Source organism: Sciurus vulgaris, assembly GCF_902686455.1.
Source record: "Sciurus vulgaris genome assembly, chromosome: 12".
Taxonomy (NCBI): domain Eukaryota; kingdom Metazoa; phylum Chordata; class Mammalia; order Rodentia; family Sciuridae; genus Sciurus; species Sciurus vulgaris.
In genome coordinates, this window is record NC_136473.1 from 22,133,133 (window position 1) to 22,155,891 (window position 22,759).

Below are 22,759 nucleotides of genomic sequence, written 5' to 3' on the forward strand. Positions count from 1 at the left end.
GGAAGACACGTGCCTGGATGGTGTGTCCTGCCTCCCATTGATCGGAGCATCTGTCTTGGTTGGTCAGGGCCCAAGCCACACCCATGTTAAATATTTCCAGTGTCACCCTGCAGGACATCTATTTTGATACTGATTTAATAGCAGAAATACTCCAGTGGAAAAGCCACTACATTAAAGATGTTGAGTTTAGTTTTCAAGTGAACTATCATTTTTATCATGACCTAGAAAAAGGAATAAATGTATGAGTACATGACCTTCATCCAAGGTAACTGGGTCAAGTGTCATGTAAATGGAAAATGATTATTTTAGTCTTAGATGGTTAAAATTCTATGTGAAAAGTAATTAAGCCTCTTTAATTAGGCCCCAAGATTTGGATTCCTTAGATAACTGTAGAACCATACTCAATATGCAAATGGACAATAAACTAAAATTAGAGACATAGTTACAAGAAAATTGCATAAAAGCAAAGTGCTAGGCTAGAGCTTCATGATGATAAGAGAAAAACATTTTAAGAAAACATTTCATTTATGGGACAGATAAATAGCCCAGGTAGAGGTTAATAATGACAAAAATGGTAGACAAATTTGAAACTTATGGTTATTATGAAGAAGATGTATATCTGAGTAGAATGATCCAGAAAAAGCACCTGCAATTAAACCCAGTGCTGGGCACGCAAGAAAGACCTGTTGGTTTTCCAAAGGATCCTTGATTGTGATGAATGATATCAATGGGATTTGGATTTCTAATTATGGAAAACAAGAAATTTCATGCATCATTGTAGCCAATTTGGAAAGCTCTACAATGAGTCAATAATTGTCTCCAAAGGGATCATCGAGAAATTCCAAGTCAGTGCTTTAGACAGAAAGGGTTGCACTGGCCCAAATATGTCATGCTATGTCATGCCAGGGGTCACCCATGTGTTGATAAGGTCACATAAGAAAATTCCACATACTGGAAAAGCAATATACTTCTGACGTGACTTTATGAGGTCAATTCAAATTAGAAGGAGGTTTTCTTCATGAGAAAAATTTCTCAATAATCTTGTGACCTCCCCTGGTGCAGAGAAGGATTCCCCTTCCCCTGGTAACGGTTATGTATGTCCCTTACATGGCAGATGTGGCTCACCCTAGGGCTCTATGCTGGCTATGAGCCAGAGAGGAGCAACCCTCAGACACCGTGACGTGCCATTTCCTTCACTGAGCTTATTTAGACATGGACCAAGGATCCCAGCTGCAGAAGCTGAGGGGATATCTTGCAACTGATTGGTTTGACTTAATTTAAGGGAAACTTCAAGTCCCTGAATCCTGAAATATAAGTTCCTGGTGAGAAATGTTAGGACTTGAGTTGGTCAAGCTTTCTATCCTGATATTTAGATAAGATCTTCATTAAAATAAGATGGCTCAAAACTACCAAATCAAAGTGCTCTACCCAGTGCTAGAGAGGCTAAGATAGGAGTTCAAAGCCAGCCTCAGCAATGGCGAGGTGCTAAGCAACTCAGTGAGGCCCTGTCTCTAAATAAAATATAAAATAGGGCTGGGGATGTGGTTCAGTGGTTGAGTGCCCCTGAATTCAATTCCTATACCCCCCACCCCCTGCAAAAGTATTCTAGAACCAACTTAAAGTTGCTGCTCCAATGTCCAGGTTAACATCCTTTCTATAAAGTATGTAAGGACAGCTGCTTTGTTTCAGAGCCTGAACAATCTTTAAGAAGCTATAAACATATTTTAGTGCTAAAATTATTTCAGATGTGCATCTTGGAAGACACACTTTAAAAACTGGTAGTATTTCACAAAAATTCTGTTGGGCATCCATGGACATATGTGTAAATACTCATAGGTTTCTATGATTCCATATTTGTACATATGTGACAGAGGTATTTTCTATTATGCAGGTCTTCTCTGAATCTAAGGCTTTCACCTATTTTTAATATAGGTTCTTTCTATTTTTTGGTCCAGAAGACATATATAGAGTTGGGAAAACTTCTGTATATTTGGTTGCTATTTCTATTTTTTTTGTACCTAGAGTTGTTCTAGAAAATCCAATACTCTTTAGTTTGGGAAGATATTGTCTAGCTTTCACATACACTGTTGTATGCTGTGCACAGGGACACAGTGTTCACTCTGGAAACCTGAGCCAGGTATCTCTGATCTCAACCTGTGTCTTTACTAGTTAAAAAAAAAAAAAAAAAAAAAAAGGCAGAGAAGAGGAGAGAGAGGGTATGAAGGTCAAGTGCAACAGAGCTGTGTTAGCGTCAGAGCAAGGAAGAAAGGGCTGTCTGACCGTGTGGCAAATGTGTAATTGCCACGTCGTTACCTTCTTCTCCTTGGGTGGCACTGTGGCGCCTGGCCTAGTGTCTTTAACGTGACTGTCAGCCCGCGACTGCTCAGCATGACTGTTTGAATTTACTTCCATAAAGGAACACTTCTGGAATGCCTGAGGAATTAAAATAGTGAGGTTAACAGGGATCCAAGTGTACCAAGTAGAAAAGACAGCAGGAATCCAGAAGCATGGGGACCTGCCTTGCAGTCACACCAGGGCAGTGGTACCCTGAAATCCTGCTCCCCACTGGCCCTCAAGTCAGCAGAGTTGGCTTGGGGGCTGAACCTCCGACAAAGACTTCCTCACCAAGATAAAGTGAGAAAGAACAGGTGTATCTTATGGCTGAACACATGCTTGACATGCATGAGACCCTGGGTTTAACCCCCAGCACCAAAGAGAAGAAGAAAAGAAAACAAAAAGGAGAAGGGGAAAACCCTTTCTTTTGTCTGTGGTGAACCTGATTTGCACTTAGTAGGGCTTCTTGCTCTGACCTTTGCAAAATGTTGAATGTAAGTGAATTGAAAGAAAAGGATATCTTTTCCTTTATTCTCTCTCTCTCTCTCTCTCTCTCTCTTTTTTAATCAATTTCATTGAATTACAGGGGGAAAAAAGCTCATAGGACACTTTAAACCTTAAAAGTAATCCTTACTAACCCATTCTCTGAAATAGTTAGCAGTCCTACCATGCTCTCAGGCTCGCTTACGATGAAGTGGTCTCCTCACCACCCGTGCATTTCTGAATGGCCAGGGAGCTGCCTGAGCCTGGGAGATCTGCCTCTGAAAACTAACCCTTGACATTGTGGGAGCCAGCGGCTGGCTGCTGTGGATACTGACTCAGGGAGGCCAGTTCCCTGACAGAGAAGGAAAGTAAAGGATGTGACTAGAGGGCTGAGAAGGCAGTGGGCATCCCGAGAATCTCCTGACATGTTCAACATGACAGCAGGAGGGGCTGGGGAGACAGCTCAGTGGGTAGAGTGCTTGCCTTGCAAGCACAAGGCCCTGGGTTCAATCCCCAGCACCGCAAAAAAACAAAAAAAAAACATGACAGTAGGAGAGCTGAAAGTAAATCAAAATCTCTGGACTTTTTTCTAATCCCCCAAATAATTCTAAAGGAAAGCTAGAATTGAAGATCACTTAATTAGGGCTGGGGTTGGGGGAGTTCAGTGGTAGAGCACTTGCCTCACATGCATGAAGCCCTGGGTTTGATCCCTAGCTCTGCCAAAAACAAACAAACAAAACCCCAATAAATAAACAAAAAAACCCCACTTATTTAAGAGAATTGTCTAGTATTTTCAAATATAGTCATTTGGAAATAAAGTTGGCAGGCAGAAAAGAGAATAGGTGTCGTCTCTACGTGAACATTCCAGAACTGGTCCTAAAGTTCAAATATAGCTGATGGCTAGGGTCTCCTCTGCATTCTCCCATGACTCACTTCCTGCCCCTCTGCCATCCCTGCTACCCTGCAGAAAGCCAGTCCTGGCTCACCCTGAGTATGACTGGCTTAACTGCCTGCTTAGATCCCTGCTTACTGAATCTATTTGCCATCTCTTCTGGGCTATTAGCCCTGGATTTCAGAACCTGTGTTTTCTTCTGTTGCCTGGTGACACTCTTAGAGGGGACTCCAGTCTCCCACCTGCCCCAGGTCTAAATCTAGAGAATAAAAAGGCAAAGAAATCAGCAAGGCCCTTGACCGCTGGCAACATTCAGGTTGAGTCTTTGTCCCAGCAGAAGAGCCAACAGGGCTTGGCTGAGTTAGGGTCACATCGCTTCATTTATCACTGTTAAATGACCACCCACCATGAAGCAGGAGGTCAGATACTCCACACAATGAAAAGCAGTCATCAAAGAGGGTATCGAAGATTAAGATTTCAGTGGAGAGAGGCATTCTCAGGTGGCAGGTTGGAAGTGACCACCATAAAATATGATTTCTCTTCAAGGGCTGAACCTGGATTATTTACAGATCTATAAGTTATTCACTTTATAATTCTATATGCTCCAACCATTCTGAAAACCTGTAAACAGACTGATTTGATGGAGGGACGTCCCAGGCCAGTCTGAGTTTCACTAAGGCTCAATGGGGTTTATGGATGACAGAACAATCAGCAGCCCTATTTCCCCTGTAAAATTCGGCAGCTCAATTCTGGCAGTTATTACCATGGAAATCGTAGTAGAACAAGTGCAGTGAAAATGATATGGTTTGAAAGCCCTCCGTACTCCAAATGAAGGATTCATGGGCCTACACAACCCCACTGGTGCAGGGGTGGAGTGACATGTTCTGGAGCCCCAAGGAGGGTGGGTGTGGTCTATTTGACTGATGGAAATATTCTATAATATGCATGTCAAACAAAATTCAGAGTTTAGGAATTGTGTACACACCTCTAATTAGACAAGTTCTTAGGACACACACCTAGGGCAGATTCTTATCCGTGACTAGAACATGGGATAGCAGTTTGGGTATAGTTTCTGTATCCCATCCTTAATCCTATAAGTGAATTATGTCCATTAGTTAAAAAGTAAGTATGTAAAACTAATAAAGCATCATTTCCTAAATAGGCCAAGACAAATGCAGAGCAAATGTATTCAGCTCGTCAGAATATCTGACAAGATGACATTCACATAGAACAGGAACCTAGTATGAACTACAGGAGGTCAGCTGAGTCAGGACTCAAGGTCAACTCTAAAGTTTAAAGCCAAAGAACAGGAATCCACCTAAAGTGCTCTTTAATCAGTCCTTATCAAGGCAAGACAGTGGCTGGTATTTCTAATCCCCATCTTAATTGCTTTTGGATGAAGCAAGACTATTAAGACAGAAGAAAAAGAAAATTCTACCATCCAGAGCTAGGGAGGTATGCAAATGATTTTTCTGTGTACATTTTCTTGAGTTGTTTTGGAGATGGTCGTTCCTCACACGTCTCATAGGCAACCCAAGAGCCTGGTATGGCACCATCTTAGAAAAGTGGAGGCCAAGGCTAGAGGACAAAGCTTATGTGTCCTAGGTGCAGGGGCCCCTCACCAGCCTTCTCTAGCTAGCAAATCTGTGAAAGCCTTTGATGAGATGGCAGGGAGTTAGTGGCAGTCACCTCACTCACATACCTGGAGTTCTGCCATTATTTTGTCCCCTTCTTCTTCTTCTTCCTCCTCATCTTTCAAGGAGGAGGCAGTGACTGGCGGTGGGGATGGGGTCCAGGCTGAAGCAGGCTCTTCTGGTGGACATTTTGTGGCTCTGGTCTGTGGGCTTGAAGCAGCATCTTCACTGCTTGCCTGTGGGAGATGAGAACCACAGATAATGGCTTAATACCTCTTAGGTACCAGCAAAAAAGTGACAGATCACATGATCCCTCACTGCCTGATCCTTTGGCTTCCTGGATCTTCACATTCAGTTTGTGTTTTTGTTTCTACAAGTTGTCATCTTGATAAATGGATTGAAGAATTCCTTGGAAATTGTATTTTACATCCTATGTGACAAAATGTGCCAAGTGAAGTAGAAGCTATAGCTCACTTAACGTCTTTCTGTATAAACCCTCACCCCTGAGTCACCTAGCTGCTGCCCCTAGAAGATACCTTTCTTTCACTCCCACCTCCCTCCTCTAATTCAATCTTAAGATGCCCTGTTTGGAAAGTAGCTTGTGATTTTTTTTTTTTTTTTGGTAATGGGGATTCAACCCAGGGGCACTTCACCACTGAGTCACATTCCCAGCCCTTTTTGTGTTTTATTTCTTAGAGACAGGGTCTCAGTTGCATAAGGTCTTGCTGAGGCTGGCTTTGAACTTATGATCCTCCTTCCTCAGCCTCTGGAGTTGCTGGGATTATAGGCTTGTGATTTGTGCTCACATCAATGCAGTAAAAAGTCAAGTAAAAAGTCAGATAAAACCTGCGAGTCTAGTCTAATCACGACAGCAGTAGTTTTCCCACATGGGCACTCCTTGGGCATTTAGTTTAGTTGAGGTTCTACTTCTCTACCTCACCACTTTTATGTTTGAACACAGAGCACTTTGTCTAAGGGTATCAGTGCCCAGAAACCAGTTTACTAGGATTCAACCCGTCAGACCTTGGTGGTGGTGCTGTCCTTCCTGCCGGTGTAGACCACATCGCCGGATCTTGTAGTGGTGAGCCCCGATCCAGGGAGGTAACTTCGCCGAGGAGGTGGGGGAGGTGGGGGAGGTGACTTTCCCCCCAGCTTGTCCAAGTCTGGTTCTGAATTTGGTGAGTCTTCTGGAAAACAATGTGCCATTGTAATTTTTTAAAGACTATGTTCAGAAAGTTCAGTGTATTGCTATAAACTTGAAGAATATTGTCTTAAAAATTTTCTACATAGCAATGATAAAGGATATTAATCCCCAAGGTCAACTGGATTTAAATCTCAGGAAGACTCTGCCCAGATCCCCTAACCTCTCTGTGTCTTAGTTTTCTCATCTATTAAGTGGTATTATAAAACTATCCTTTCCACTGGGGTGGTCTGAGGATTCAATGACCTAAATAAGATACTTTGCTTATTGTAAATGATATGCATTGTATTAGCTATCATTATTAAATGAATTTCTTTTCTAAAAATATTTTTAGCTGCACCTGGACACAATATATTTTATTTACTTTTGTATGTGGTGCTGAGAATCGAACCTAGTACCTTGAACATGCTAGGCAAGTGCTCTAACACTGAGCCACCAACCCAGCCCCATTAAATGAATTTCTTGTGACACAAAAAAAAAACTGTCACTTGGAAAAATGAGGAACTAAAGATAAATCCAAAATGCCTTGTGTGTCCTCCAAAGTCTTCAATCCCTCAGTGAAAAAGACAGCTGTATTAAGAGGGATGTACGTGGGGAATGTTAACAGTCGGATCTAGCTGAGTGAAGGCCAGGGAGGAAATAAGACAAATGGGAACAAAGGTCAAAGCCAGAGAGGAAGTGAATTTTTTTTTTTAATTGGGTTATGGTTATGTGGTTGGAAAGGATTCTTTTTGCTAATCAAAGGAGGCAGGAAGTGCAAAAATCAGAGTGTAATAAATAAGAGTTAATATCTGGTCACACATTTCTAGTGGCCTGTACATTAATGGATTATTTCTGAGAAGGAATCAGAGCATTAAAAACATAAACAGTAATAAAAAAATATAACAACAATAATGAATACAACATTTTAACTAAGTAAAAATATTCTTGGGAGTAACTTAAAACATTTATGTAAAACCCTTTTCAATCTGAAAGAGTAAAAAGTGAAAATGAGGGACGTTAATAAAATATGATATTTTTGTTATACAAAAGTAGAAAGAAAAATTGAGATTATATAAAGGGATGTAGGGCAAAGTGAATGATAGGCCAGTGCAGAATTAGATAAGATAGAAATGTAATGAGTGGGTCATTTTATCTACCAGAAATTCTTCCTGGGGACTTTGGGAGACAGGCCATCTTTGTGAGAGAAGCACCCCTCCCAGGGTCCTACCCTCTCAGGACAGTTGTTGTCTGGCTGTCCAGGGGCCCCAGACAAGCCTCACCCAGATGGTAAATGGGTTGAGGTTGGGCAGGGGCACAGGGGCCTCTGAACAGAGGCTGAGCGGGAGAGTTTCAGTGAGTGAAGCTTTGGGGAATGAAATGTGGCCGGGGAATATTCCATGGATTTTCAGTCAAATCCACGCTAATGTTCCTGGACATGCAAGTCCAGATGGTGATTCCTTTTCAATTTAATTTGTTATTGGACAAGGTATTGTTGAATGTGACACTGCAGACACTTTAGGCTGCAAGTAAAATAACATCATCTCTGTATATAATTGTAGGGCGTGTGGTTTGTAATTAGTAAAAGATTTTGTAGTTTGAGTTTTTAAAAGTTATATTCACGTATCACTTAAAAATAGGGAGACATATGCTGAGAAATGTGTTCTTAGGTGATTGTGTCAGTATACGAACATCATAGGATGTGCCTACACAAACCAGGATGGCTACCACATCACTAGGCAATACAGTCTTACGAGACCACCATGGTGTATGAGGTCCACTGTTGGCCAAACGTTATGTGGCACAAGACTGCATTTTATATTATTTTTGATACATTGATGCTTAAACTTCCATGATTGAGTTGGCTAAATGTAGATTTTTCAGAATTTTTTCAAAGGTAGAATTTCACCTGATGATGGAGATAATATCCCCTGGGGAACTCATAAAAGGCCGCCATTTTCCTTCTGCGGGGGTAAAAAAAGTTCTTGTTTTAAATGCAGGCCTCATACTCTCCCAGCTTCTACTGCAAGTGTCCTATATTCTGAGGAAATACAGAAGCTGGAAAATTACATTTTTCTTTATTGGACATTATCTGGCATCCTAACACCCAACATGGCTTTCCTGCCACAGCGAGAGGTAAAAAGTAGTAGCAAGGATCTAAGGAATACCTGGGGATCACTTTATATGATTCCTATGAAGCGAGACCTTGGTCCCGTTGTCCAGCACAAGCTCACAGGTGTGACATCACTCTGAGTTGAAGACAGCCCATACCAGCAGCTCCTGTTGTGAGACCACCTCACCTGAAAGCTCTAGCTTGTCCGCTGGGGCATCTCCCCTTGGCAATGGGCCCGAGGCTGGTGGCATCTCCAGGTTTGGAATTGACTTCATGATGTTGGCCTGAGCCTCTTCCAGGAGCTTCTCAAACTCTTTCCCATTATAGTGGTCCAGATTTTGCCTTTTCTCTTCCCATTTCCTTTCTGCTTTCTGAAGGGAAATGGCAAAGGAAGGTAGTTTTAAAACTAGAGGGAAAAGCTAATTGAGTTTGGAGATTTTGCATCTAAGTGGGGAGTGTAACTCAGTTAAAATGATGATAAGATAATGTCCTGGTTTCCCTTGGAGGGACAACTGCACACATCAGATGAGTCCTGGCCACCTGACCCTTCTGTTGTCTGCCACATCATCTAGAGCTACGTGGTTGACATTTCAGTCCAGGTGACAGTCATCCACAGAGAAGCAAGCTCAGAAACCCAAACCCACTCCTTAAATTATCACTGGGCCCTATGACATACTTTTATCAATACTGAAAAAAAAAGGGACACCAGATAATGCTGTCAAAGGTATATTTTTCACTACCAAATTTTTGCTTTTTAAAATAAGTTTTATTATAGAGGATATGTCCAAACAAATAAAAAAAAAAAAAAACAACACTAAGAATAAAACAATCCTGTCCTGTCCTGATTATACACTACACATGTACAAATATGGATGTGTACTGAAATGTCACATGGCCCTTCATTAATATGCACACTTTTCATGTCTTTGTGTATCAGTTTATAAAAGATAATTTTAAAAAAATCCTACATCTTAGTTCCACTTCTCCTAAGAACTAGGTCATGTTTTCTTCTTAAAGTGAGGGCAGATATTGTTTAGATGACCGCTAGCTTCATCAAATTCCATAAGAGAGATACATTAAAAATCTTTTTAAATACCTACATTTTAAAGGACATTTCTCCTGTGATTTTACAGATGGGTTCATTAATCATTCTAGAAGGATAGAGTGGAAATTAGCCCCACGACTGGTGTAACCTCAGAATGCAGGAATTAGAAAAGATCACTGAATCAACACATTTTACATGGGAGTTTGGGGTCCAGTAAGACGAAGAATTTGCCCAAGGTCACCCCATGTAAATAAAAGCCACCTCCTTCACCATCAGTACCCTCTTTTATTTTTTCTTCTTACCATTTACTATCAGCTGGATATACTTGTTCTCAGTCTCCCTACAAGTAGGTATGATTCTTGAGGGCACAGACCTTATCTCCTCTGTTTGCTGCCTAACCCAGAGCCTATGAGGGCCTGGTACACAGTGGAGCTCAGCATCTCTACTGAATGAATGAGGTTCATCCCATTTATTAGTAGCTAAACTAACAGAAAGACCCAGGCCTCCCTATTTGTGGATGAGGGCATTTTTGGAGATGATTCGTGTCTCCTCTCCTCTTAAAGCTTAAAATATACAAATCACAATGATTATTATGCTCACTAAGTTCTCAAATATTCATATTCTTTGTTGTTGTTGTTGTTGTTGGAAGGCAGGTACCAGGATTGAACCCAGGGGCACTTCACTAAGCCACATCCCAGCCCTTTTTTTAATGTTTTATTTTGAGACAGGGTCTAGCTAAGTTGTGTAGGGCTGAGGCTGGCTTTGAACTCATGATCTTTGTGCTTCAGGCTCCTGAGTGGCTGGGATCAGAGGTGCGTGCTACCACACCCAGCAATATCCATACTCTTGATGGATATTTGTGAAATAGAGGTGTCATCAGACTGACACCCTGTAAACACTGAGATAAAGTGATGAGATGTCCTAAGAGGCAGATCCATAAATTCTCAGGAAGAAATGCGTATTCCCCAGCTTCAACTTTTCATGCCCTTCTATGAAAAGCAATATTAATTAATTAATTTTTGCAGTTTTGGGGATTGAACCCAGTGGTACTCGACCACTGAGCTACATCCCCAGGGCTTTTTATTTTTTTATTTTGAGACAGGATCTCACTAAGTTGCAAGGGCTGTCCTTGAACTTGTGATCCTCTTGCCTTAGCGTCTCAAGTCCCTGGGATTAGAGGTGTGTGCCACTGCACCAGGCGATAACAATTTTTAAATGTTGCTGACTTGGATCAGGAGCACAACCTCTAAACTTGGAACACAGAAAAGCTACATAGGGACACAGATAATGCTGTCAAAGGTATGTGTTTCACTACCAACTTTTTGGTCAAGACTGTGGCCACACTGGTTTTAAGAGGTCATCTTGATATACCCTGGTGACTTGCAAGAAAGGCAGGAAGGGCTAGGACTAGGTTGCTGGGGATACAGTATTGAGCTACGGGGTAGAGGAAAAAGAGAGCTATAGAAGCAAAATATGTGATTTAAGCATTAATAAAAGAATTTCAAAAACAGTGCATTTTTCTGTATGTCAGGGTGTTTAAAAAAAATTTTTTTTGAGGTGCTGGTGATGGATCCCTGGTCCTCACATATGCTAAGCAAGTGCTCTTCCACTGAGCTCCACTCCCAGGCCTCAGCTGATCTTAAGACCTACCTTTCTCTTCCGTTTTGACCGGTTCTGCTTGTTATTCTCAGACTACTCTAACTTGCCATTCTGCTTCCTTAATTCTAGACCTACAGCCTCCATCAATCCTCTACATTGTTTCCAGATTAATTTCCTCAAGATGCCATTTTCTGGTCAGATCTGCAGTATTATTTCTCTGACACCTTCAAAATAAATTCCACACATTTCTCAAACTGGTTTCATCTATGTCCCCCATCTTTATCTCCTCGGTTCCAGTTATAAGGACTTATTCATGAACTTGGCCTCTGCTTCCGCATCCCTCCATCCTGAAGTGCTCACAACACCCTTCTCTGTTTACTGTGAGTCTTCTCTCTTTCCAGATCAGTAGTAAACTCTCCCCAGGCCTGCCTTTAGCACGGAAGCTCAAGCCAGCATGCACTGGCTCAGGAAACTGACTGTCACACCTCTCCTTAATTTCATGCTCAGGGATGTCATACTGTAGCTTGAATTTGCCAAGGTGGGAGAATTTACACCATAGAAACTGGCAAATGCCACAAATCAGAGCTTTTCTTCCAGAGAGCCGGTTGTTAAATATTTACCAGCACACCACTGACTAATATTCCGAATAAGGTTAGGTGTCATCTTTCTCAAATCCGATGACCTTCCCCTTAACCTGGCTACTGAATCCCCAGTTAAGAAAATTCTGTCTTTGATAAAAATATATCTGACCCACAAATGAATTCATATACACATTATCTCTACAATTAGACTGTAACTCATTAAGGGAAAGGTCTTTGTTTATGGGGTGATGAGAAATGGAAACAGGACTCTACCTCAATGGACACTGCCCTGTTCTTGGCACTCACACTGTGGATTTCCTCAATGAACAAGCTCTGCATGGTGGACCCATTCATGGGCGTCTGAGGCGACTGTGGGGCCGGAGTTGACTGCAGGACTTCCTGTGTGACTGCAGGAGAGCTGGCTGTGTGGGTACCAGTCCCCACAGGCAAGTTCTGGGCAGGGTTCACCAGGGCCAGGGAGTGCTGGGAGGGCTGGATAACCACAGGAGAGCTCTGTGCGTGGTGCACTGTCATGCCAGACAAAGGCACCACTTCCGACTTCACATCGCCAGGGACTCCCATGCCATGGAGGGGCTGGCTGGGGGCGTGGGCTGCTTCCTCCTGGTTCTTCAGGACTTCTGCGGCTGTGGCCTTTTCCATAGCGACATATTGTGCGGCTTGGGCTGCATCTGCGCCTTTCAGGAGCCCATCGGTGACATGTCTAGGAGAAACCATGCACAGGAGTATTACCTGCTAAAATATGTCACTTCTGTTTTATCACTGGGGTACTCGAAGGCCTTGCATCCCAAAGCTAGGTGAGATGAAAACATTTGAAACTCAGAGTAGCTGTTCAGGGGTGAGGGTTTCCATAGCAACTCCCTAAAACCCCTATGGCCCCCTAGTTATCTAGGAGCTGCTTCTCCAGGCCACTCTTCAGGAGATAATCTCTTTCCCTTTCCACTAGCACTCTTGTGCCCAGACTGATGCCCGTCCATCATTGTTTGGATGGTGGTGACATGACGTGAACAGTAGGATTCCAAAAACACTCTAACTCCATCACCTGATCCTGGCCTGTGTAGACCTTAAACACACTCAGTTTTCACCCAAGAGCTTCCTGAAGCCCTCCATCCCCCCTCCATCCATTGTCAGACACCTCAAAGGGTAACCTGCATTCAAACTCCTTCTGTTTGCTCTGCTTATAGCTCAACCTGTTCTCTTGCATCCCCACCTGGACCCAACCAAATCTTTCTGCAAGGTCATTGCTGACTCTAGATGTAACACTGTGCTTAGTCCTCATCCTCCTCTGCTTTGGGGAGTCATTTATTGCTATTTGTCCATCTCTACCCAGTCTTTAGAGGAAAAGCCAGGACCTTTGCTGACAGACACACCTGTGTTGGAGTATCACTTCTATCATGTTCTAGTTCTATAACACCAGGAACATCACCTTTTTGAGCCTTAAGATACTTTTCTGTAAAATATACGGATGGTGGTAATGACAATGGTCATAATGCCTTCTTTGGAGGTTGTTGTTAGAACTAATGTGAAGTTATAATTTAAGACCATGTCAAGTCTGTTACTTGACCCATAACTTTTAATGAGTCCTACATTCCCTTCTTATTAAAATGCTCTCTTAGCAATTAGACAAACCATGGAAATTAAAGGGATACGAATTGGAAAAGAAGAACTCAAGCTATCCCTGTTCGCTGATGACATGATTATATATTTAGAGGAACCTGGAAATTCCACCAGAAAACTTTTAGAACTCATAAGTGAATTCAATAAAGTAGCAGGTTACAAGGTCAATGCTCATAAATCCAATGCATTTTTATACATAAGTGATGAATCTTCAGAAAGAGAAGTTAGGAAAATTACCCCATTCACAATAGCATCCAAAAAAATAAAAATAAAATACTTGGGAATCAATCTCACAAAAGAGGTGAAAGACCTCTACAATGAGAACTACAGAACACTAAAGAAAGGAATTAAAGAAAACCTTAGAAGATGGAAAGATCTCCCATGTTCTTGGATAGGCAGAATTAATATTGTCAAAATGGCCATACTACCAAAAGTGCTATACAGATTCAATGCAAGTCCAATTAAAATCCCAATGATGTACCTTACAGAAATAGAGCAAGCAATTATGAAATTCATCTGGAAGAATAAGAAACCCAGAATAGCTAAAGCAATCCTCAGTAGAAAGAGTGAAGCAGGGGGTATCGCAATACCAGATCTTCAACTCTACTACAAAGCAATAGTAACAAAAACGGCATGGTATTGGCACCAAAATAGAGAGGTAGATCAATGGTACAGAATAGAGGACATGGACACAAACCCAAATAAATACACTTTTCTCATACTAGACAAAGGGGCCAAAAATATGCAATGGAGAAAAGATAGCCTCTTCAACAAATGGTGCTGGGAAAACTGGAAAACCATATGCAACAGAATGAAATTAAACCCCTATTTCTCACCCTGCACAAAACTCAACTCAAAATGGATCAAGGACCTCAAAATCAGACCAGAGACCCTGCATCTTATAAAAAAAAAGTAGGTCCAAATCTTCAACATGTCGGCTTAGGATCAGACTTCCTTAACAGGACTCCCATAGCCCAAGAAATAAAAGCAAGAATCAGCAACTGGGATAGATTCAAACTAAAAAGCTTTCTCTCAGCAAAGGAAACTATCAGTAATGTGAAGAGAGAGCCTACAGAGTGGGAGAATATCTTTGCCACTCATAATTCAGATAGAGCGCTAATTTCCAGAATCTATAAAGAACTCAAAAAACTCTACACCAAGAATACAAATAATCCAATCAACAAATGGGCTAAGGAAATGGACACTTCACAGAAGAAGATGTACAAGCAATCAACAGATATATGAAAAAATGTTCAACATCTCTAGTAATAAGAGAAATGCAAATCAAAACTACCCTAAGATTCCATCTCATCCCAATTAGAATGGCGATTATCAAGAACACAAGCAACAATAGGTGTTGGCGAGGATGTGGGGAAAAAGGTACACTCCCACATTGCTGGTGTGGTTGCAAATTAGTGCAGCCACTCTGGAAAGTAGTATGGAGATTCCTCAGAAAGCTTGGAATGGAACCACCATTTGACCCAGCTATCCCACTCCTTGGCCTATACCCAAAGGACTTCAAATCAGCATACTACAGAGATACAGCCACATTAATGTTCATTGCTGCTCAATTCAGCATAGCCAGATTGTGGAACCAACCTAGATGTCCTTCAATTGATGAATGGATAAAGAAACTGTGGCATATATATACAATGGAATATTACTCCACCATGAAGAATGATAAAATTATGGCATTTGCAGGCAAATGGATGAAATTGGAGAATATCATGCTAAGTGAGATAAGCCAATCTCAAAAAACTAAAGGACGAATGATCTCGCTGATAAGCTGATGATAACATATAATGGGGGGTGGGAGGGGTTAGCGTTAGGGTTAGGGTTAGGTTTAGGGTTAGGGTTAAAGAGGCGGGCAAGAATGGAGGAGGGAAGGACTGTATAGAGAGAAAAGAGGGGTGGGAGGGGTGGGGGGAAGGAAAAAATAATAGAATGAATCAAACAACATTACCCTATGTAAACTTATGATTACACAAATGGTATGCCTTGACTCCATGTACAAAGAGAGAAACAACTTGTATCCCATTTGTTTACAATTAAAAAAAAATGCTCTCTTCTCTCTTTTCTGATTTGAAACAAAAAAGACACTGTATTCTATTACTGTCCTCTGCTACTCGCTTCTGTTTCTTTACCAATCCCAGGTTCTTAACTCTCCAAGGATTTCCAAGGATTTTTTTTCTCCTATCTCTATCATTTTACTTGGCTACTACTTCCATCTTCAGTAATCATCTCCATGAAGGTGATTTTGTTTTAAATCCTCCCTCCTTCTCCCCCTCCCTCTTCTCTTCCCTCCCCTCCCCTCCCCTCCTCTCCTCTCCTCTCCTCACCTCTTGCTCTGAGCTAGGCAGTGATTCCCTCTAACTATGTCCCTGGAACTTCAGTCCATTATTCTAGGTGCCCTATTAGGAATGTCTGTTTGGATATACTTCCAACACCTCAAATTCAACTTGTGCCAAACCACTTGGGGATTTTTTCAAGCTCCTAAGCGAGCTCTGAACTGTGACCATTTGTCACCCACCTTACCTTCTCTGCCATGGTGTAAGGTCATGGGCATGTCCTTGGGAATGTGCACATGCCCACCTTCATCCTGTCCTGTCCTCCACCATGCTGAGTATCATGTTATGCACAAAACATGCTAGTACACAATTAACTATAAATAGGCTTGTCATGGGTGCCCTGATAGCAGCCAAAATTTATTTTATGTTTAATTGTTTAACTCATTTTATGTACCACTCTCACCACTGAGTATTTATGAGTAAAAATGTCATGTAACATTCAAAACCCACCTTCTTTTAGAACTTGTATCTGCAGGAGCTAAGATAAATACTGAGCTCTATCACTCTGTGCTGGCTCTAAATACATCCTTTAACTCCTTTTCGGGGAAGGAAAGGGTAGGGAAGGGAGAATGAGCAGTGTTACCTGCCAGTCCATTCTCTATTTTTGCTTAATAAGGTTGGTTTGTTTGCTTGCGGCCTTGTGAGTGGCTTACCACATTTGGGTAAAAGCTTATTACAGAATTAGTTTAACAGATTTTTATCTTATTGGAGAAAAAGCTCCTTTGGCAATTTAAAATATGCGACTTTATGAGAAGTTTAACACAGATGAAATTTCTTCCTGTATACAGTCAGATGTGGACTATGCAGGAGGAGGTATTTTTATTTTAATTTAGAATTCCTTTAGCATCCTGGTGCTTGCATTGTTGACCATACAGTTATGTAGAGGGTTATCTCAAAAGGGCTTTTTTTTTTTTTTCATTGTTCATTACTAAAAAAATCTCATTTGCTCTTTATAGTTAAATAATTCACCTTGGTTAACTGTATACTTCATATACTTTTCTTCTAAATCTGACCAAATGATTATAGCTAGTGATTAAAATTCTCACAAGCAAGTTTCTTAAAATTACTTCTGTTTGGGACCTGCTCTCAAATCTGATCCAAAGGGGAACTTTCTGATCTTATTTTAAAAACCCTGAAACTTTAGGGATTGTCACTATAAGGCAGTGGTTTATTTTTGGTTGTTGTTTAGTGTCTATTCCTCATGGGAGAGAGTAATTTTTATAAGGATAAGGTCCCACTTGTCTTGTTTATTACTGTAGCTAGAAAAGCCAGCACCAGGGTTAGAACAGAGAATGTTACTGAATTTTATTGCATCACTGGCTGTGAGAGAAGAACCGACATCTACTCTGGAGTCAAAAGATCTGTTCACATCCCAGACCCACCTCTGACTAGCAATGCATGTTCCTAAGCCTCAGATTCCACCTATAAATAATGAAATAATAGCGTCAAGGGTTCTGTCCTGGTCTGATACATAGAAAGTGCTGGAAGGCCTAAATTATAATTATTATTAGGTTGAGAACAGAGAGATCCAATTATAACTCAAAGAGCACAGGAGATGTCATTTACAAAGGTGCTTCCAAATCCTGCATGCTTACATGTCAGCAGATCCCTCCCTCCCCACCCCCAGGATTGAACCCAGGGCCTCTCACATGCTAGGCAAGGGCTCCACTGCTCAGCGGCACCCAGCCCTCTAAGCACTCTTTGAGTGGGTCATGGAGTTCTGACTTTTTCTTTTCAATGAAGCCATGGACCACTCAGTGATTTCTCTAGTCTTTCCTCTCCAGTAACCCTCTTTGATGAGTAGGTTCGTAGGGGACTGACCCATGCCACTCAAGGAGTCTTGTTCTCTTTTCTAGGTGACACCAACACATTCTCAGATCCTCCTTCAGCTCCCTCAGTAGGAAATTTAAGAAAGACTTGCTTGTTTCTACTCATTTACTTCAAACCAGTCATCCCTGCTCCTGAAGTGAAGGAGGCTAACAGAATACTTTGATTTAGTCTTCAACTTCAAAGTGTTACTAAAAAAACAAAGCAAACCAAACGGAGCCAAAAAAACAAAACCTACTTTCAAATGATTTTTTTTTTTTTTTTTTTAAAGAAATGTCGATTGTGTCTACTAATCTCGTGATTTTATTTTTTTGCGGTGCTGGGGATGGAACCCCGGAACGTGCTACGCATGTGCTCTACCACTGAGCTACCCGCCCCAGCCCATGTCTGTTAATTTTAAGTTGTAGGATGGGCCCGACGTTGCAAGTCTATGCTGAAAAATTAGAACCTCGAGGCATACTGTGACAAAAGCCCAGAGGTGGAAGGAGTCGTGGCGTACGGGACACCAGAAGCAAGGATTGATAAGTCCTGACACTGAAGGCAGGCTCTTGGAGGGTGACAAAGGCTGGGTGTCTTCGACACGCGCTCCCGGGTTTCCCGGCCCACCCGCTCTGCAGGCCTTCCCAGGCTGGAGGTTGGGGGTGCCCAGTTACCTCCGCAGCATGGTCAGGACGTCCGTCATGCTGCGCACGCGCTTCAGAAGACAGTCCAGCTTGTGGGGCTCCTCCTTCAGAAACCGCACGGCCTCGACCTCTATGCGCAGGACGGCTCGCATCTTGTTTTGTAAGGTTGGAAATTCTCCTGCAGGCCAAACCGGCTGGTGAATTATAAGAGAAAATGCCAGAACAACCACCCCCATCCTGCACCCCGACATTGGGTAGCCATGAGAAGTGTGGAATTCACATGTCTGCGGGAAGCGCCAGGCATAGGAGAGGGCCAGAGCAAGTGGCTTTGCCCCCGGTCACGGCTCCTCCGGGCCCACTTCCTGTATATTGGGGTTAAGGCCAACTGAACCTTGGGGTTACTTTTTAAAGAGTTTGGCACGGGTGTCTTGGCAGACTGTATGGACCCAGCAAATAGAAAAGCAAATAGAAAGTGTTATTAGCATCATTAGTCTTGAATCTTACAGAACTCACTAAAATATAAACTCCAAGAAGGGAGGATGTTTGCCTGCTTTGCTCCATGACTTATCCCAAGTTCCCAGGACAGAGTTCGCAAGTAAGAGTCTAGTTACTGGATAAATAATTGCTCACATGCATGCATGCATGAATCCTTCACTATTTAATATATATATGTATATGTGCACACACACATATATACACATACACACATATGTATATATATAACTAAAATACTTACAAATTATATATCTATCTATATTTATTTATTTTAAATGGAGTTTCACTACACTCTCCAGTCTGGTCTTGAACTCCTGGCCTCAAGCAATCCTCCTGCCTCAGCCTCCACAGTAGCTGGGATTACAGGTACACACTGCCATACCTGATACATATTTGACAGATCTTTAAACATCTCAGGAAACACACTTTGGACTTCTTCCCTCCAGCAGAATGCTCACCTTTCAGGGTAGCTACTGCTTCTCCCACTTGTCGTAAGAGGAAAGCCCCATCTTCCACATCTTTGAGAGTAACCACTCGGCCAGCAGATGATGAATCCTTCTTCAAGTCTTCCACAAAGTCTTCCAGCTCACTGTGGGGGAAAACAGAGAGCAAACAGAGCTGACCAGGGAGGTCCTCAGGAAGGACCAGTGCAGGGGCTGAGTGCTCTCCTGGGTCTCCCATTTCATAGTGTCCCAGGTGAGCAGTGAGGTGTAAGGCAGGTACAAGGAAGTCTTCCCAGGGCCTGTTCATGGGGAGGCCATTGTTGGCCAGAAGGGTGATCGTGCCTGGTGTAAGACCCGTTCTTAATTCCCAGAGGTGCTGATGCCGGCTAAGGGAGGGATGTGTGTACTTTGTGATGGGGGCGGGCACGAAGTGCACAAAGAAGCACTTGGTGGAGTGAAATGAGAAGTATGGTTTGCTTTACATCAGGTTTCTCAACTTCATTATATGACATCTTGTGCCAAATAATTCCTTTTTTGGGGGGGGTCAGGGACTGTCCTGTGAATATATGATGTTTAGCAGCCCCCCTGGCCTTCACTTATGAGATGCAAGTAGCACCCTGACACTCTCCCCATGTAACTTGTGATAAATAAGCATGTCTCCAGACATTGTCAAATGTCCCTGGGGAGGAGGAACAAAACTGTCCTGAGGATTAACTCTTTCCTATCCACGCTACAAATAGAAGACATATTTACCAGTCTGGTTTCTGGTGTTTGTGTATGTGTTTGGGTGTAGAGACGTCAGCTCCAGCAAAGCTAAGTTAAGCTCTTCCACTTGAAACTACAAAAAAAAAACAATAACCTGCCTCTGGGTACATTATTAACCCTACCATAAACACCTGTCGGTATCATTTCAGTTTGCCAGGGAATGCAACCAGAGAAAATCTTCATCATGAATATAAAAGGGAACCTACTAGAGTAGAGGAAGGGGGTTGGGAGGAGGAGGGAAAGGAAAGGAGAGGTAATGGGGGATGTATTTGATCAAACCTTGTTATAAGCATGTATGATTATGCCACAGTGAGATCCCCCCATTCTGTGTAATAAATAAGTGTGCCTGAGCACACAAGGGTGCACATTCCCCCGCAACAGTAACAGGGGAAGCAATGCTGAGAAATGCAGGACCACTAGGTGGCAGTAAGTGAACGGTGATTCTGCTTCTTGGAGCCCTGAGTGTGGAACAGGGAGCGGGCAGCGGACTCATCAGCGAAAATATGGACCTCAAAGCCCCTTGGGCAAGTGGATGGCACCAGGGCAGCTGTGGAAGAAATTCAGGCAGGGATGTGCTGTATATCCAACAAGGTCCTTTCTCTAAAGGACAAATTCATCCACCTCTGATAAGTGGGATGCAGAATTCAGTGATGACATTCATTCTGTTGTAGAAATTGACCATTTCTGATGAAATGATTCCCTCCAGAACCCAAAGGGAAAGTCTCGCTTGCTCAGTGTCCACACTTGTGAACCATGGAAAGGTGCTCAGTGCTAGGTGTACATACCCAAAGGATGCTTCCTACATCTACTGTATCCCTGAGGAGGAGAGACTGTGCGCTGTCCCTCATGAGAGCTCTAAACATGGTATCTTTGGAAAAGTTCTTTTCCATTGCATGACCAAACAGGACCCAAAGTCACTCTGCCTGAAATTCCATTTTCATCTCTTCTACACAGGATGTCTCTTGGATTTTCTAACCCTGGACATAGGAGACCTCAAAACTCACAGATTTTCTTTGTTGTGCGACTTAGAACCTATAGACTACTGATACTATAATACATAGTGTCCCTTCTATACTTACGTTCATGATACCTATTTAGACAAAACATTAAACATTACATTTGTGAACTGAAAAATTGTAAAAGAGACACTGGAGCTAAAAATGAATGTGGAACATCTTTTGACCTGATAATCAATGTGACTTTTGAAATATTAAGTTGCTTTTCATGCTACTTTTGTTAAAAAGCATAGTTTGCTAAAATAGATTTCATCTCACTGTTATTATAAGCCAAATTATTATTTCTACGTAGAAAATCATGAAAGAGAAATGATCTTGACCCAATATCTGTCTATCCTTTCAGACTCAAATTTCATCTCTCTGCCATCTGACTGGCTTGCTAGTACCTGGGCTTCACATGCTCACAAGGGAACTTGTTTTCCAGTGCTTGGAAGGAGAGGGAGGAGCAGGAGGAGGAGGAAGAAGAGAGAGGTCTCTGTTCCCTCATGTCCTAGGCAGTTTGGCAGTTTTTATCTTTTATAACCTGTGCTCTCACCATGCAGACACATCCAGTTAACTTGCTTTATACCTTTTAAGAGGTAAAGGAAAAGTTACAAAAATATTATAAGGGTATATATTTTTGAAGACATTTTCAAGAAGAATCCAGACCTAGTTTTAGGCAATTGGTTTGTCTTTGATTTCTTTTCCTATTTCTTTTTTCTATTGCTTGGTTTAGGCTTCATTGCCTCGTTCCTGGATCGTTACACTTGTTTCTAGTGTGGCCAATTACTAATCTCCTTCTCCCATCGGTCCTGCACAGGACCACCAGAGTGACCTTTCCAGATTATAGGTCTGTTTTTGCTATTTCCTTGATCAAAAATTCTTCCTCATCATGTAAAGGTACTTCAGAATCATCCATGTGGCTTTGTAAATTGCACATCTCTAATTCCATTGAAAGAAATTCCAATCTGGGGTTGGACCTGGGAACGTGTATAAAAACCAGAAAGTCAGCCTGGTGCAGTGGCACATGCCTGTAATCCCAGTGGCTTGGGAGGCTGAGGCAGGAGGAGTTCAAAGCCAGCCTCAGCAATTTAGCAAGGCCCAACGCAGCTTATTGAGTCCCTGTTTCTAAATTAAAAAATATAAAAAGGGTGGTTCAGTGGTTAAGTGCTCCTGGGTTCAATCCCTGGTACCAAACCAAATCAAATAAAAACAAAACAAAAGAAAACAATAAACAAACAAAAACAAAACCGAGAAATTCAGTTTACTGTTAACATGCTCTTCCAACCTTGGTAAGCACAGCCCAGAAAGGCATCGGGCAGAAATTCAAGGCTGGAGTATACTATAAGATAGAGGAATGAATGGCGCAACTCAAATAGGAGACTTTAGTAGTCTCTTGCACTCAATTCTCCTGCCAAACTGGTCTACCCCCAATTCTCTAAGGACATCCTGCACTTTCCTGGTTCAGAGACTTTGTGGTCCATAGGGTTCCTCTGCCTGAAAGGTCTCTAGCCTCTGCTGATGAAATTCACCTGTCTTTAAGGCCGTCTCAGTTCAGTTTAACAAACCACTTTTGACATTACCATGCATATAGTACTGCGCTTGCCCTGTGGGGCATATAAAGAATAACTAATTCAGGTTAAGTCTTCCTGATCCCTGGGCTCAGAAGCAGGAGGTTCACCTGCAACCTGCACATCACCAGTTTTGAATTATACATTTTTACATTTTGCTTTGCTACATTGAAGTTCCCCAAGGGCCCAATGCATA

At 42.2% G+C, this 22,759-nt stretch overlaps 1 protein-coding gene across 27 annotated transcripts in view; it reads right to left on the reverse strand.

Annotated features, from left to right (window-relative positions):
- The window catches only part of KIAA1217, a 796,647-nt gene that overhangs the window by 7,139 nt on the left and 766,749 nt on the right, over positions 1-22,759 (reverse strand). For 18 of the 27 annotated variants that reach the window (XM_079106261.1, XM_079106257.1, XM_079106278.1 and 15 more), the window contains 7 exons: positions 19,248-19,378; positions 18,325-18,472; positions 12,135-12,582; positions 8,824-9,007; positions 6,367-6,530; positions 5,412-5,579; positions 2,314-2,433 (listed from right to left, as the gene is read on the reverse strand). In XM_079106261.1, the coding sequence (XP_078962387.1) occupies positions 2,314-2,433; positions 5,412-5,579; positions 6,367-6,530; positions 8,824-9,007; positions 12,135-12,582; positions 18,325-18,472; positions 19,248-19,378 (1,363 nt within the window). The remainder of the gene's footprint in view (positions 1-2,313; positions 2,434-5,411; positions 5,580-6,366; positions 6,531-8,823; positions 9,008-12,134; positions 12,583-18,324; positions 18,473-19,247; positions 19,379-22,759) is intronic. The other 9 variants (XM_079106282.1, XM_079106271.1, XM_079106274.1 and 6 more) reach the window with 4 other exon arrangements.